Consider the following 15,893-nt stretch of genomic DNA (forward strand, 5'->3'; position numbering starts at 1 on the left):
GAGCACTTAAACCATAAGATAAATATGTAACTTAGTTCGTAAGAGATTGATGATACCTAGTTCATAAAGTTAGGTGTAAGCAATGAATAAGTGTGTGACTTAGTTTTTAAAGTTGTTTAGTATGACCATGTTACCTAGCAACTTCATTAAGTATTGTAAGTAGTTTAACTAAGTCGATTCTGGTACAGGGTAAGTATGCCAGATTTTAATCATTTTATGTTCAGTGTTGGTTGCTTACCCTAGCACCGCCTTTCAGTGGGGGAGCTTGTGACGGAATTTTGGTATTTCGACACATTTTTTTTAAATTTTATATAATTTTAAATTATTTTTGGAAATTTTATTTTTTTTTATAATTTGGTTACTAAAGAGCGATTTATTCGTTGTTAGGCTAGTGTACTCTCCTTAGTTAAACTTTGTGCTAGTAGACAGAAGCACCTTTCCCAGAGACGTTTTTGATATTTTGCAAATCTAAGACTTTGTTGGCAGAGCGTTTAACATTTCCCTCGCTTACAGGCACGTCCCAGGCCTGTAATGTTACTTCACTTCATGACTAAAACTGCATACAACAGCTCTGGACGAGTTGTTACCATTTCTCAAAGACGAGCTGTCATAGGTTTGTAGCAGTTGGCTACACTGTCGGTCGGTATAGGTAGCGCTCCCATCGTCTTCCTCCCCTTTTCCCCCTCCACCCTATAGTCTCCTTCCCTCCCTCCATCTCCACTCCCATCTACTCCCTCCATCCCCGCCGCGATTTTAGCGCGCCTAGTGGCGTAGTTTCAGAGGCCTATATAAACTCCAGATTTTGCATGTTTTGTCACTGTCTGCTTGCTCTTCGGAGTGATCGACAGTCCGTCGGGCATTAGGCGATGTTAGGCTTAAACACGGTGAATCTATGCTAGTGGTAATATCGATGGGGTCTCGCTCGCCGTCGTTAGGTTTCGGAAGGTTATTATCCGTATGCGGTCAGATGGTAGTAGGTTCAGTTATGTTATGGTCACCTACCGTATCGCTTCGTTGTTATTTAGTGCAAACTTGAATACTAGTTGTTTGAATTTCTCTCTTTTATGGCACTCGCGTCGCGCTCAGTAAGGCTTACTTACATCAAACTCTTGTCGGTAGTAGATGCGCCAGAGTTCGTGTTTCCTTGCTTATGATTGTAGCTTCATTCACGTCACTGCCCGACGTACTTCCGTGCAGACGTCTGATATATTTCAAGTCAGTAGTAGGTTTAATGATAGAGTTGTAGAACGGGCGTTTGGCCTATTTAAATTTGTATTGCTCTGAAATCGATATATATATATATATATATATGCTATGTCGTTATTTCCTAAAATCACGATAGGTATAAGAATATACGTAAGCTGAAAGAATACGTTGTACCTTATATCATGTTAGTCATGAATAGCCATCTGTTTAATACAGTTCAGAGGTCTTGCGCAAGTAACGTTCGTCCTATTGGATAAAGTTGTGTGTATTTGATTTTCTCTGCGCTATTATTTCAGCAGACTATTATCTTATGTTTTATACGAATGTTATGCTCGTAATCTAAACTGCGTATTATGTAAATTATTTGTATCTCATACCCTATTTATTAGCAGTAAGATGTCACGTGTAAATGCAGTTGATTGCAAAGTTATTGGACTATGAAAATCTCGGAAATGAATCACGAAAACCACGTTATCATATTGTAAACACTTAAGTAAAAGAGTTAAGGCGATTGAAATATACAAATATACAAAAATGTATAATGCAAAGAATTCTATGTTGGTGGCCATGTGCCAAATTGACTCATGAATAATTTATTATGCACGGAATTGTTACTACAGCCCAATTGGTATATTGAGCTAGTGTGTGCAGCTTATTATCATCAGTATTATTATTATTTATGTCCTTTATCTAAAATTGTACTTATATATATATATATATATATATATATATATATATATATACCTGTTTCGTCTATAATAAAATGTTATTTTTGGTAACTTTGGATTTACTTCAAAACCTTACTGCGCCTTAAATAAGGGTAATAGAACCCTTTATTGTTTCTTCTTTTTACACTCTGTATTGCAGTTAGGGATAGGTAGGGACCATTCTCAAACCCCCCCCCCCCCCCCCCCCGCTGCAAGGACTGCGCAACTCTGCTTTTAAGGCAGCTCCAAGGTTTTGTTCTTTGGTTTCTTCATGATGGCCGTGAGCGGTGCGACGAGCGGTGTGAGTTGGGTCTACCGACTCCACCGTGAAGATTTGGTGCGGTACTTGGAAGAAAATCAACTCCCTTCCGAGCCTTCCGATACTGTGGCCGCGCTTCGTGCGCGACTTATTCGCTTTATGCGCGAGGCGGCCGAGCCGAGTGGTGACATCACAGCCGAGACTCCTGGGACGCAGACTTCTCCTAGCGTGAGTCCCGTTTCCGATCCCTTTTCCTTAAAATTGTATTTCAGTGTTTTAAAATCCCTTCCGCCATTGGAGGGCTCTGACATAAAAAGTATTTTAGACTTTTTCCTTAGTGCTGACAGATTAAGTAAATTGAGTTTGGTACCCGTAGGATCTCTGATGAAAGGGTTATTAACTAAGTGTACAGGTACTTATGTTAGCCGTCTCACTGAAGCTATAATACAGGGAAAAGATTTCAACACTTTTAAATCTGAAGTCATTCGCTCTGTATGCCCTCCCCGCGTCATGGACGCATGTCGTCGTGATCTAGTACTTAGGTTTCAAAAACCTGATGAGTCGGTCCCGCAATTTGTGGATAACGTACTTGCCTATGCAGGCGTGTTGGAACTAGAATATAATGAGGGAGATTTAGTCCAACTCATATTAGGTAATGTGGCGCCACGAGTTATAAGTTTGTCTAGTATGCTCGTGCCTCCTTCAACTTTCGACTCCTTGCGCTCGTGGGCAAGTGAGGTGGAAGCGCGCCTTTCTTCCGCAAACAAGTACGATGTTGAGTATGCTGCCAAAGGAGAAGTTACATCTAACACGAACAAAGGACACAGCTCGATCACATTGTCTAAAGAATCCTACAGTAAGCCGGTTATGGATGTTAATAAACATAAAGGGGTAAACTATTACAAAACAAACCAGTACCATGAGAGAAATCAGCGGTTATTTGCGACTGAAAGTGGTAGTCGTGAATCTCGCGTTCCGTCAGACAGAGGCAGTTCGCCCTGTGTAAGTTACCCTGCGGCGCGCGTGAACGATAGTCGTGCGAACGCCGCCCAGCCAGCTCGCCAGGTACAGGATGTGCATGAATTCCGCCACACTCGTTGCGCCAATTGTTGTTAGTTTGGGCATTCAGTGGAAACCTGTGACAAGGTGCGTGTCAGTTTGAATGACCGCAAATGCTTTTCTTGTAAGGCGATTGGACACTATCGTAATAAGTGTCCTTTAAAGATGGCAGTGACAGGTCGGAAAAGAGGTAGACTCTGTCGTTTTCTAAAAAAATCCTCTGTTAGTAGTTATTTACATTACCTACCGGTTCAGATACATAATCATTTTTTTTCCGCCTTGGTTGACACTGGGGCTTCACGCTCAGTAATAAGTGAAAATTTTCTACAAAGGTTAATTACCCTTTTTCCTCATTTATTTCCGCAACATAAATTTACTGCTGACTCTATTAATATTTGTGTCGCAAATGGGCAATGTTTAAAGTCAGACAAAGCTGTGATATTACATTTCAAAATAAAGCATTTTTCGTGGGATTGGAAATTTTCTGTTGTACCCAACATCACACCAGAGTTTATAATTGGTTTAGATTTTTTTGGGAAAACAAGGTGTATCTTGGATTTAGATCAACATGAGCTGCATTTTGGCTTTAACCCTAACGTTAAGGTACCCTTGAGGTTTGAGTCATCAAATAATTTTGTCATGGAATGTCGTGATATTGAGAGCACGGACCACCAGTCTGCCATTAGGTCTATCATTCAGAAGTTTTCCGATGTTATTACGACTAAGAAAGGTAACTGTGACATTTTACCTTATAGGTTTTACCTAAAAGACGAAAATCCTGTGCGTAGTAAGCGATATAGTTGTTCACCACCTAAGTTACAGGCAATGCGTGACATTGTCAATAAGCTACTTTCAGCCGGTGTCATTTCAAAGTCTACATCAAATTTTAGCACTCCAATCTTTTTAGTCCGAAAGAAAGATGGCGTCAGTTGGCGCATGGCGCACAACTATATTCCTTTAAACAAAAAAATTGCCTATGAGGACGTTTACCCGTTACCAACTATCGAGAGCGCCTTGCAACATCTGGGAAAGGCAAAGTTCTACTCAGTCATAGACTTAAACAATAGTTTTCATCAGTGTTATTTAGACCCGGGCTGTCGTAAATATACCGCCTTCTCCACTCCTTTCGGGCACTATGAGTTTAATCGCATTCCCATGGGTGTCAGCTTTGGTAGCCAAGCAATGAGCAGAATTTTGGATCACATTTTAGCAGACGTAAAATATAAATTTGTGTTCAACTACATCGATGACATAATCATATACAGTAATTCTTTTGAGGAACATTTACAACACATCACTGAAGTTCTTACAAGGTTGCGTGCAGCACATCTCACTGTTAATCCTAATAAAGTTGAGTTTGGTCAAACCTCAGTTAAATTTTTAGGGTTTATTATTTCACAGGGTAATTTAATCATGGATCCGACAAAAATTTCTTCTATTGTACAGTTTCCCAGACCGACTAATGTAAAAGGTATACAAATATTTTTAGGGATGATCGGATATTTTTCTCGCTTTATTGAAAATTATTCAGCAATTTGCGCACCCCTAAACCAACTACGTAAAAAGAATGCAGAATTCTGCTGGGGATCAGATCAGGAAAACTCATTTCAAACCTTAAAACAATGTATAACCACTCCGCCTATTCTAATCTTACCAGATTTTAACACAAGATTTGCCGTACAAGTGGATGCTTCTTCGGTAGCATTAGGAGCTGTCATAGGTCATTTGAAGGAAAATAAAATCAGGCCCATAGCATACGCAAGTCGTTCCTTGTCCGACGCAGAAAAAAGTCTAGGAATTTACGAAAAGGAAGCCTTAGCATGCTTATTTGCCCTAGAAAAATTTTAAGGTTATCTTGATTCAGCAGAATTTGATCTTTTCACTGATAACCGGGCACTGTCCTGGCTGTTTAACCACCCTCACCAGTTAGGGAAACTAGGTAGGTGGATCCTCAGGCTATCTAGGTTTCGGTTTCAAATTCATCATATTCAAGGAAAGGAAAATGTTATTGCAGATTCCTTGTCGCGGATGTTTTGCCCAGGCGAGTTTGAACACATTACAGATACCCCAGATAATCCGGTCCATAGTGATCAGTTACTTGCCTATAAATTACAGCCGGAATCCTACTTTAATATTAAAGAATGTCAAAAACAAGATCCCTTATGCCAACAGATTTTTAAAGACCTTCAGGCTAAGAAAGTTATACCATTTGTATTGGAGCAGGGCTTAATATATTTCACTGGTGTATCCGGAAAAGGTCGTCGAGCTGTGGTCCCAAATTTGTTAAGGCCCATGGTTCTATCATATTTCCATGCTTCAGTGTTTGGCTGTCATCTAGGGATTGACAAAACGTATCGTCGTATCGCCGCTCATTTATACTGGCCAAATTTACAGGAGGAGGTGCGTCAGTTCGTTCGTTGCTGTGAGGATTGCCAAATCTCTAAACCCCCACATAATTCTAAGATAGGATTATATGCAGCTGACCCTCCAGTTGCTCCATGGCAGGTGATCCACATAGACATTTTCGGTCCCCTTACCCGTTCAAAAAAGGGGAATATTTGCATTCTGGTTATTATGGACATTTTTACTAAATTTGTAATCCTTCTACCCCTTAAGAACATGAAAGCAGAAACAATTGTTAAAGCCCTAAATGATCAAGTCTTTAAATTATTTGGTCCTCCATGTGTGGTCGTCTCAGACAATGCCCCTTATTTCCAGTCTGGTTGTTACAAAAATTTCCTGTTTGAGTGGGCTGTCAAGCCTGTGTACAGTTCCCCTTATTTTCCGCAGGGTAATCAGGTTGAACGCGTAAATAAAGTTTTAAAGAGTATTCTAATTTCATATTATCGGGGAGATCAGAGTTTGTGGGATTCTGATTTATCTTTCATTAATGTTGGTTTAAATTCCGCCCTTCATTCCTCTACCGGATATCCTCCCAGCACCTTATTCCTAGGGCGTGAACTCCTGCATCCCCTGTTGAATCTATGGGGTCTGCCTCCCATCGATTCCGTCTTGGATGAACGCCAGCTTGAACAGACTTTAGAGTCAGCTACATTTAATTTGAGTAAAGCTAGAGCTCGTTTGGCTAAAGTGTATAACCAAAATCGCACCGCCCCTCGTTTTGAAATCGGCGATTTAGTGTTATGTCGAAATTATCAGTTACCCAAGGCAGCTTCCCAGCTAAATGTTAAATTATTGGCACCCTTCGAAGGGCCATATAGTGTGGATAGGTACCTGGGCGCAAATACATTATTGTTAAAAAGCTGTAAGTTTAAAAAGAAATTCCGCAAAGCCCATGTATCCCAGGTTAAGCTGTTTGTCACTTGAATATTGTTGTGGGCAATTCTTCTTTGCTTCTGATTAGAGTTTTGTTAGGTTTAGTTTATAGGAGTTTATTTCAAGTGTTGTATGTTGTTGTGTTATTTGGGTGTCTGGTGTTTGCGGCTCCCCTTGTCCCTTTTCAGATGACGCGTCATTCCATCTTCCTCAACCCAAGCGCTGTCAGACCGACCTTCGCCTCGTCTGTTTTCTGCCTGCGACTTCTCGGGAGACGTCCCTACAAGTTCAAAGGATCTTCACCCCCTCCTGACCTGCGACCTGCCTGTTGAGATCTTGCTTCTGTCTTCTGGAGCTCCGTCGGATACTGCTGCGTCTGCTCTACTGGGTGCCAGTGTTTGATGCAGTAGCGTGATGGTGACCCACCAGACATCTCCGCCTCTACTCACGCCAGTTCCGTGGAAGTGGTTCGTGGTGGAATCCTGCCATCGAGCTGTCCAAGACAGTCATGACTACGAGCCCTGGAGGGGTGCATGCTATAACTATCAGTTTCTTCGTCAGACTTTTGCTACTGGACATTGTGGATTTCGTCGAATTCTAAAGGTCACCATATTTATGAGCACTGAAACATTGTCCTACTGAGATTCGTCTTATGTCAATTGATGTGTTTGCAAGGTCGTCGTCAGATCTCCAGGCAAGGGTCAGTCAGGGAGGGGGGATTGTAGCAGTTGGCTACACTGTCGGTCGGTATAGGTAGCGCTCCCATCGTCTTCCTCCCCTTTTCCCCCTCCACCCTATAGTCTCCTTCCCTCCCTCCATCTCCACTCCCATCTACTCCCTCCATCCCCGCCGCGATTTTAGCGCGCCTAGTGGCGTAGTTTCAGAGGCCTATATAAACTCCAGATTTTGCATGTTTTGTCACTGTCTGCTTGCTCTTCGGAGTGATCGACAGTCCGTCGGGCATTAGGCGATGTTAGGCTTAAACACAGTGAATCTATGCTAGTGGTAATATCGATGGGGTCTCGCTCGCCGTCGTTAGGTTTCGGAAGGTTATTATCCGTATGCGGTCAGATGGTAGTAGGTTCAGTTATGTTATGGTCACCTACCGTATCGCTTCGTTGTTATTTAGTGCAAACTTGAATACTAGTTGTTTGAATTTCTCTCTTTTATGGCACTCGCGTCGCGCTCAGTAAGGATTACTAACATCAAACTCTTGTCGGTAGTAGATGCGCCAGAGTTCGTGTTTCCTTGCTTATGATTGTAGCTTCATTCACGTCACTGCCCGACGTACTTCCGTGCAGACGTCTGATATATTTCAAGTCAGTAGTAGGTTTAATGATAGAGTTGTAGAACGGGCGTTTGGCCTATTTAAATTTGTATTGCTCTGAAATCGATATATATATATATATATATATATATATATATATATATATATATATATATATATATATATGCTATGTCGTTATTTCCTAAAATCACGATAGGTATAAGAATATACGTAAGCTGAAAGAATACGTTGTACCTTATATCATGTGAGTCATGAAAAGCCATCTGTTTAATACAGTTCAGAGGTCTTGCGCAAGTAACGTTCGTCCTATTGGATAAACTTGTGTGTATTTGATTTTCTCTGCACTATTATTTCAGCAGACTATTATCTTATGTTTTATACGAATGTTATGCTCGTAATCTAAACTGCGTATTATGTAAATTATTTGTATCTCATACCCTATTTATTAGCAGTAGGATGTCACGTGTAAATGCAGTTGATTGCAAAGTTATTGGACTATGAAAATCTCGGAAATGAATCACGAAAACCACGTTATCATATTGTAAACACTTAAGTAAAAGAGTTAAGGCGATTGAAATATACAAATATACAAAAATGTATAATGCAAAGAATTCTATGTTGGTGGCCATGTGCCAAATTGACTCATGAATAATTTATTATGCACGGAATTGTTACTACAGCCCAATTGGTATATTGAGCTAGTGTGTGCAGCTTATTATCATCAGTATTATTATTATTTATGTCCTTTATCTAAAATTGTACTTTTATATATATATATACCTGTCTCGTCTATAATAAAATGTTATTTTTGGTAACTTTGGATTTACTTCAAAACCTTACTGCGCCTTAAATAAGGGTAATAGAACCCTTTATTGTTTCTTCTTTTTACACTCTGTATTGCAGTTAGGGATAGGTAGGGACCATTCTCAAACCCCCCCCCCCCCCCCACCCCCGCTGCAGGTTCACTCCTTGAGAATCACGTCATGGATGCTCGTTCCCAGCGTCGTTGCACGTTTTGTTCACCCCCTCCCCTCTCGGTTCTAAGAATTCGCCTAATACCAATGACCGGTCATAAACCCCAGAAGACAGCGACCGCCTCCAAGGGCGACTGGCATAAAAAATGTGTGTGCCAAGATGGACCACACACGACATATAGCGGCAAACTCGCTAACCGCCCAGCCAACTTATCCTGTAGGCCGCCAGAGCGCAGCGCCAGACTATGCCCTTGAGCCCTAGGTCAAAGCAGACGTCTTGAGCGAGTCGATTCTTTTTTATTTCAGACCCCCCTCAACAGGTAGCGTTAAGGTCGGCCAGTGCTACCAACTTCAAGACATCTAAGTCAGAGTTTTTTATGATGCCCACTCGGGGAACTTCGTAACCTTTTGGTCCGGACGTCCCAGTCCCTCTCCTCCACTTTTGATAGAATATTTGCTTTTAATTACGAGATGCGGTTCTTCGCGTGACACTTCGCGTCGCGACTGCAGACGGACCATTTGCGATTATCGGCGAGTCGTCGAGACACTGCAAGACTTCCATCCGGCCGCAACCGACTATGTAAACGCTTAAATAAGGGGTGCTATCCCTATAATCTTTTTTAAGTAGTTTAGTCCGTCTGCTTAGTACAAGAGTAATAGTTATTTTTCATTTAAATTATTTCTTTTTAAATGAAGAAAACAACCGCGCCCAGCCGCGTATTCGCGGGATCCAGTTCCTGGCTGGCGACGCATCAGTAAATAGAAGCCAACTTCCCTGTCTGGTGAGTGACAATCCGCGACTTTACCCACCTCCCCTTAACCTTTGTGGGCATTTTCTGCCCCGTATAATGTCTGTGTACAAGTTCTGATCAGTTTTGATTTGGACTGTTCGCAGACAGGGTCCGAGAGCCGGACACCGAATTGGCACTTTCATCTCCCTCCCTCAACACCACACAGGCGCCCTGGCATCATGTTGCCGCGTGATCTCCGGGAAACGAAGCCCCGACCTTCGGTGCTACTGTGCCTTTCAACCTTTTTTTGAACTTTCCTAAATTACGCCGTTAGACGAAGTTCATCATATAAACATAATTTCTGGACTTTAAGTATACTGGGATTATTTAAATATATTTGTGTTTTTTTATTTATTTATGTAATTGTAGTAAATGAAACTTTTTATAATTGAATTTAGGGTCGACCCATATCTTTTTTTCCTGAATATACCTGAGATCTGTTTAAGTACTTAATTTATATTGTATGTTTATATTTTTTTATATCTGTTATAAATTTTCCTATACTAAAATTTGACGTAATTGTATTCAGACGGAATCACACCTTGTTTCTGTTCATTTCCAATAACATTATGAAACCTTAAAGATCCCCAGCACAAGTTCCAGATCACTGAAAACATGAACTCTGTGCTGCAGGCAGAGTCGCACTACATGTGGCAACACAGCGCACACTTCAATGATCATTTGCTTTTCTACTTCATGTAACATTAATAAAAAAAATGGCCTTTGTCTTGTTTATTTATCTAGTTTATTACGTAATTTTTTAAAAATTAATTTTTTGTGTATTTTGTTATTCACGGTGACAATCAATGTAAATTCCCGACTGTTTGGCTGGCACTCAATTAGTATAAATTTAAATTAAAGTAAATTTCTTTAACTTTGGCAACTTAACAGATTAACTGCTTTACTCCTGCTCCTTAAAAAATAACTAAAGAATTTTGGTCATTTATACAAAAGAAACACCGATGCACTTATATTTGTGTATATAAAGCTGTTAGTCAAATTATGTATACTACACTACTGATACAAAAGACATCTTTTGTTTTCGGAAAGTGATCCTAAAGAAAAAATTGGCATCTACCTGTCAGCTGGCTTCTGTTTTCTAACAATGGCAACAGCGAGTGCAAGCTTGTGTAGTTGTCAATAACTGTATTATTGTCCTGGTTTACTGGATACCTGGCATATGCTAAAGGTCGAATTGGTCTGTTTCTGCCAGCTAGCTCCTGGTTTCTTAGAACACTGGCAACATTGATTTGAAAAGTGTCTGAAGTAGGTACTCACTAAACTGTTTCCAGGTCTGAGGTAGTTGATGCACCCAGTCACTAGGTACCTGGCCTCCAGTGAAAGCTGGCTTGGCCTCCACCTCAAAGCCTCCGGCCATAAAGCCTCCTTCCCACTGTCGCGTGTACGTGTGCGAGTCGTAATCCCGCACGGAGGGCAGGCCTATCTGCAGGCCAGGTAGCGGCGGTGTGGTGACGTAGAAGTGCTGCGCTGGGACTGCCGGGATGCGCACTGAGGGCGAGCACTGCAAGCCAAGCTGCCGAGCCCACTGCAACACCGCCGCAGTCGTCCTTCAGCACTTACAATATTGTCATCATGTAATAGAGAAGAAGTTCAAAATCTATTCCATTATTCAGGTACTCCATCTAATATTAAATATTAGATGGAGTACCTGAATTTTGTTTTTTTTAATAGTTGCCGCATGTCCTTTATTTGCTTTGAACATTTATTTATATTTACATACTTATTTAGATAACTCTTTTTTTTCCAGACACTACAGTAATTTTGCACTAATCACTTCCAAGCTTATACATAAAATAAAGCAATAGGACTTCTCGGCCATGTTAACGGCTCAAATAGGACCAATTGAGTAGAAATAAGAAAGATTTATTTTGACTTAAACATCACTATAACTTACTCGATATGAAAAATATTGCATCCGTTTAAAAATATAATATCGCCTTAGAGTATTAACAAAAGCTTTAGGTTGTAAGGTTTTTTGATAACACTCAAAAGGTAGCTCAAGGAAAAAAAATACAGGATTAATTACAAAATATTTTTTTTGTTTTCATTAGTAGGCACAAAATGGGCAGGTGTGCATCAGGACAGTCGCTGTGTACATCAACTCGAAAAAACATTTAGCATTACAGGATAACCTGGTAATTTCTTACGATCACAGCGAATGATTTCTACCAGTTTCCTAAAAGTTTCCTTTATTGCATTTCGAACAAAACTAATTACCGGGCGTGCATATCATTGTGCGCTGTTCTAAAAACAGACATAAACCTTATTAGTTTGTACTTTTAAATGTCTTGAAGTGACTCTAACTTCAATGGTTTGAATTCGCGGGTGCTATAACATTTCCCTTCCTCTAGCAACCCCCCCCCCCCTTTCCAAACCAACCGGAATTGCTTTTTGCTGTGACCTACCCTCTTGCGCTGGCGGGGCGATAGTATATATGGGCTTGTTCCCGTAGTATTTGTCTTACTCCGACATTATTGCTTCTTTTAAATTCTAGCTCTTGTGTTGGAATACTTTAGGCTAGGTAATTATCGGGACTTTTAGTTTGGTGACGTGAACTGGCATGAAAACATTGTTGTGTAAGGACATGTAATTTATCATAACACTAGCTTTCACCCGCGGCTTCGCTCGCGTTGATGTCCTTAAATTAGTATCAAAGATCATTGCAAAGAAAATAAAATAATATGGTACTTAGTTTTTTTATTGCGTGACTGGGATCATCAGTATTTAAAAATTCTAACATACAATTCAGCTTAAAAAAACTCCAAACATGCTTTATTAAAATGTTTCACTATTACAGAAAAATAATAATTTTAAATACTAACATTTTAAAAAGATCAAAGTATTAACGTATAATAAATTAATTTTTCTTTAAAAGAGCTTAAATCAGAGTATTATGGTAGAATGCTCCTGTACAGGCTGAGCACAAAAGAAGTAGGCTATACAAATTCAAAAATTCAATCAAATCTAAACGGTACAGCATACGGGCTTCAAACCTTATATAGTTCATAGAGAATCTCTGGAAGTTTTTTTTTGACGTACAGACGCACTTCTTTTGTTGCAGAATGCCGCCGCCAGACAGTACTAGCGTAGAAAATGGCTCCTACACCGCAACAGAAGAGCTGGTGTGTCCTGCAGTTAGCAAAAACGGGGTGTGTAACCGCTGTGCAACGAGCGTTTTGCACACATTTTCGTCAAGAACCACCCACCAGAGTATCCATATCAACCTGGTACAAAAACTTTGAAGAGAACGGCTGCATTTGCAAAGGCAAGAGTCCTGGTCGCCCTCCTGCGCCAGAGCAAGCTGTGGATCGTGTTTGATCTGCATTCCTGCGAAGCCCACAAAAATCAACACGTCGCGCAAGTCGTGAGCTGCAGATCCCACAAACAACAATTTCCAAAATCTTACGTAAACGCTTGCGCATGAAACCTTACAGATTGCAGATGGTCCAGGCACTCACTCCCGCCGATTATGCAGCACGATCGGATTTCTGCATAGAAATGTTGGCAAGAATTGAGAATGACGAAAAACTATCAAAGAGGTTAATTTTTAGCGATGAAACAACATTTCACACAAACGGTAGAGTTAATCGTCACAATGTTCGTGTTTAGGGAACACAACACCCCCATGAAACCATCGCACATCAACGAGATTCGCCAAAGGTCAATGTCTTCTGCGCAGTGTCTAGGGAGAAGATTTACGGCACCTTCTTTTTCTTGGAGAAGACTGTCACAGGCACTACATACCTCGACATGCTTTCTTTGTGGTTGCTGCCTCAATTGCAAGACGACTCCGACAACTTTATCTTTCAACAAGATAGTGCACCTCCACACTTCCACCTGGCTGTACGGGAACACCTCAACACACATCTGCCTGGGCGATGGCTCGGTCGAGCAGTTGCTGGTGATGACGTGTGGTGCAGGTGGCCACCACGATCACCAGACCTAACCCCTTGTGATTTCCTCTTGTGGGGTTACATCAAAGACATGGTGTTTGTCCCGCCCCTACCACAATCCTTGCCACAGCTAAGACAGCGAATTGCAGTAGCGGTTAGTCCATCACTACCGACATGTGGTGCAGGGTGTGGGATGAGTTCGAATATCGTCTCGACGTTTGCCATGTGACAAGAGGAGGACACATCGAGTCCCTGTAGTATGTTAAAAAAAACTTCCATAGATTCTATATGAACTATATAAGGTTCGAAGCCTGTATGTTGTACCGTTTAGATTTTATGAATTTTTGATTTTGTATACTTCTTTTGTGCTCATTCTGTATACTATGTTAGGTATATTTTTTTCTGTCCGGTGCAAATATGAGTAAATGTATTTGGTATGTCCTGGCGCACCGGTGGGTGGTGGGGGATTCGGGGATTATGTCACTTCCTTCGACCATGCACACACGAAAAAGTGTCCCGTTACAATCATCAGCCATGTTGGATTACGTCACTTCCGCCGGTCATACACGCACGAAAAAGTGTCCCGTTACGTTCATCAGCCATGTACGCAAGAAAAAATGTCCCGTTACGACGGACAGACCAGCTCGCCAGGACGTCTCGCTATGAAAAGTATTAGGCGGTAATAAACAGCCAGGAGGTAACGAATATAAGCCTACTTCTACACGTGTTATGAACGCCGGATACATACGGCCAGGCAACCGTGTGTTTTGGCGCGCTCTACTTCCACGACGCACAACGGCACCGGCAAGTTTTTATTACTACCTCCTCTCAAGTTCTGATCTCCTAATACTTCACAGCAGAGAAGCGCTGTTGGTCGGAGCCCGTAGGTATTCCTTCGCACGCCTAACCTAACCTAACCTAAACTAACCTCACCTAACCTAATCCATATGCTAATCTATGCTAACCTTACCTAACCTAAACTAAACTAAACTAAAATAACCTCACCTAACCTAATCCATATGCTAATCTATGCTAACCTAACCTAACCTAACCTAACCTAAGCTAACCTAACCTAACCTAACCTAAACTAACCTAACCTAACCTAAACTAACCTAACCTAACCTAATTCATATGCTAATCTATGCTAACCTATCCTAAACCTAACCTAACCTAACCTAACCTAACCTAAACTAAACTAAACTAAAATAAACTAAAATAAACTAAACTAAACTAAACCTAACCTAACCTAACCTAAACTAACCTAACCTATCCTAATCCATATGCTAATCTATGCTAACCTAACCTAACATAACCTAACCTAACCTAACCTAATCCATATGCTAATCTATGCAAACCTAACCTAACCTAACCTAACCTAATCCATATGCTAATCTATGCAAACCTAACCTAACCTAACCTAAACTAACCTAACCTAACCTAACCTAACCTAATCCATATGCTAATCTATGCAAACCTAACCTAACCTAACCTAAACTAAACTAAACTAAACTAACCTAACCTAACCTAATCCATATGCTAATCTATGATAACCTAACCTAACCTAACCTAAACTAAACTAAACTAAACTAAACTAAACCTAACCTAACCTAACCTACCCAAACCTAACCTAACCTAACCTAACCTAACCTAATCCATATGCTAATCTATGCTAACCTAACCTAACCTAACCTAATCCATATGCTAATCTATGCTAACCTAACCTAATCCATGCCAATCTATGCTAATCCATGTCAATCTATGCCAATCCGTATGCCAATTTATGCTAATTCGTATACCAATCTATGCTAACCTGTATGCCAATCTATGCTAATCCGTATGTCAATCTATGCTAATCCATATGTTAATCCATGCTAATCCATTTGACATTTTGTATTTCTAGTAATTTCCACCAATTTCGAATCATGTCGTCACCGTTGCAATTTTCGTTACGGTCGCCATCTTGAAAATCCGCAATTTTTATGTTAGAAAATCGGGAAAAATTTTAAAAATCATTAAAAAAATTAAATAATCGAATTAAATAAAAATCTTAAAAACCACTGTTGCAGTTATTGTTACGGTCGACATCTTGGATTATATAAATGTTGCATATTTCGTTACACCCGCCATCTTGGTTGAGTACCATATCATTCTTACACTTTTCGTTAAGACCGCCATTTTGGGTCCTATTAATGTTACAATTATCGTTATGGTCGCCATCTTTAAATTTAGACACCATCTTGAAAATCTTTATTTATTATACGATTTTAATGAAAAAAAAAGTTCAAAATTCATCAAAAAATTAACTTAATAGAATTCTGTTTATATCGATTCCCGTCCTTGATTCGAAACCGGCGAGGGAAAAAAATATAAAATCAACAGATCCTTCCTCCACAGAAGCCACCTTCAGACTGACCTACCT

The 15,893-nt window shown here is 40.5% G+C and overlaps 1 protein-coding gene across 2 annotated transcripts in view; it reads right to left on the reverse strand.

Moving 5' to 3' along the window:
• Positions 1 to 15,893, reverse strand: part of LOC134531578 (pyruvate dehydrogenase phosphatase regulatory subunit, mitochondrial-like) — a 520,406-nt gene that overhangs the window by 285,892 nt on the left and 218,621 nt on the right. For both annotated transcript variants that reach the window (XM_063367291.1, XM_063367292.1), the window contains one exon: positions 10,839 to 11,106. In XM_063367291.1, the coding sequence (XP_063223361.1) occupies positions 10,839 to 11,106 (268 nt within the window). The remainder of the gene's footprint in view (positions 1 to 10,838; positions 11,107 to 15,893) is intronic.

This window comes from Bacillus rossius, chromosome 5, assembly GCF_032445375.1.
Source record: "Bacillus rossius redtenbacheri isolate Brsri chromosome 5, Brsri_v3, whole genome shotgun sequence".
Classification (NCBI taxonomy): Eukaryota; Metazoa; Arthropoda; class Insecta; order Phasmatodea; family Bacillidae; genus Bacillus; species Bacillus rossius.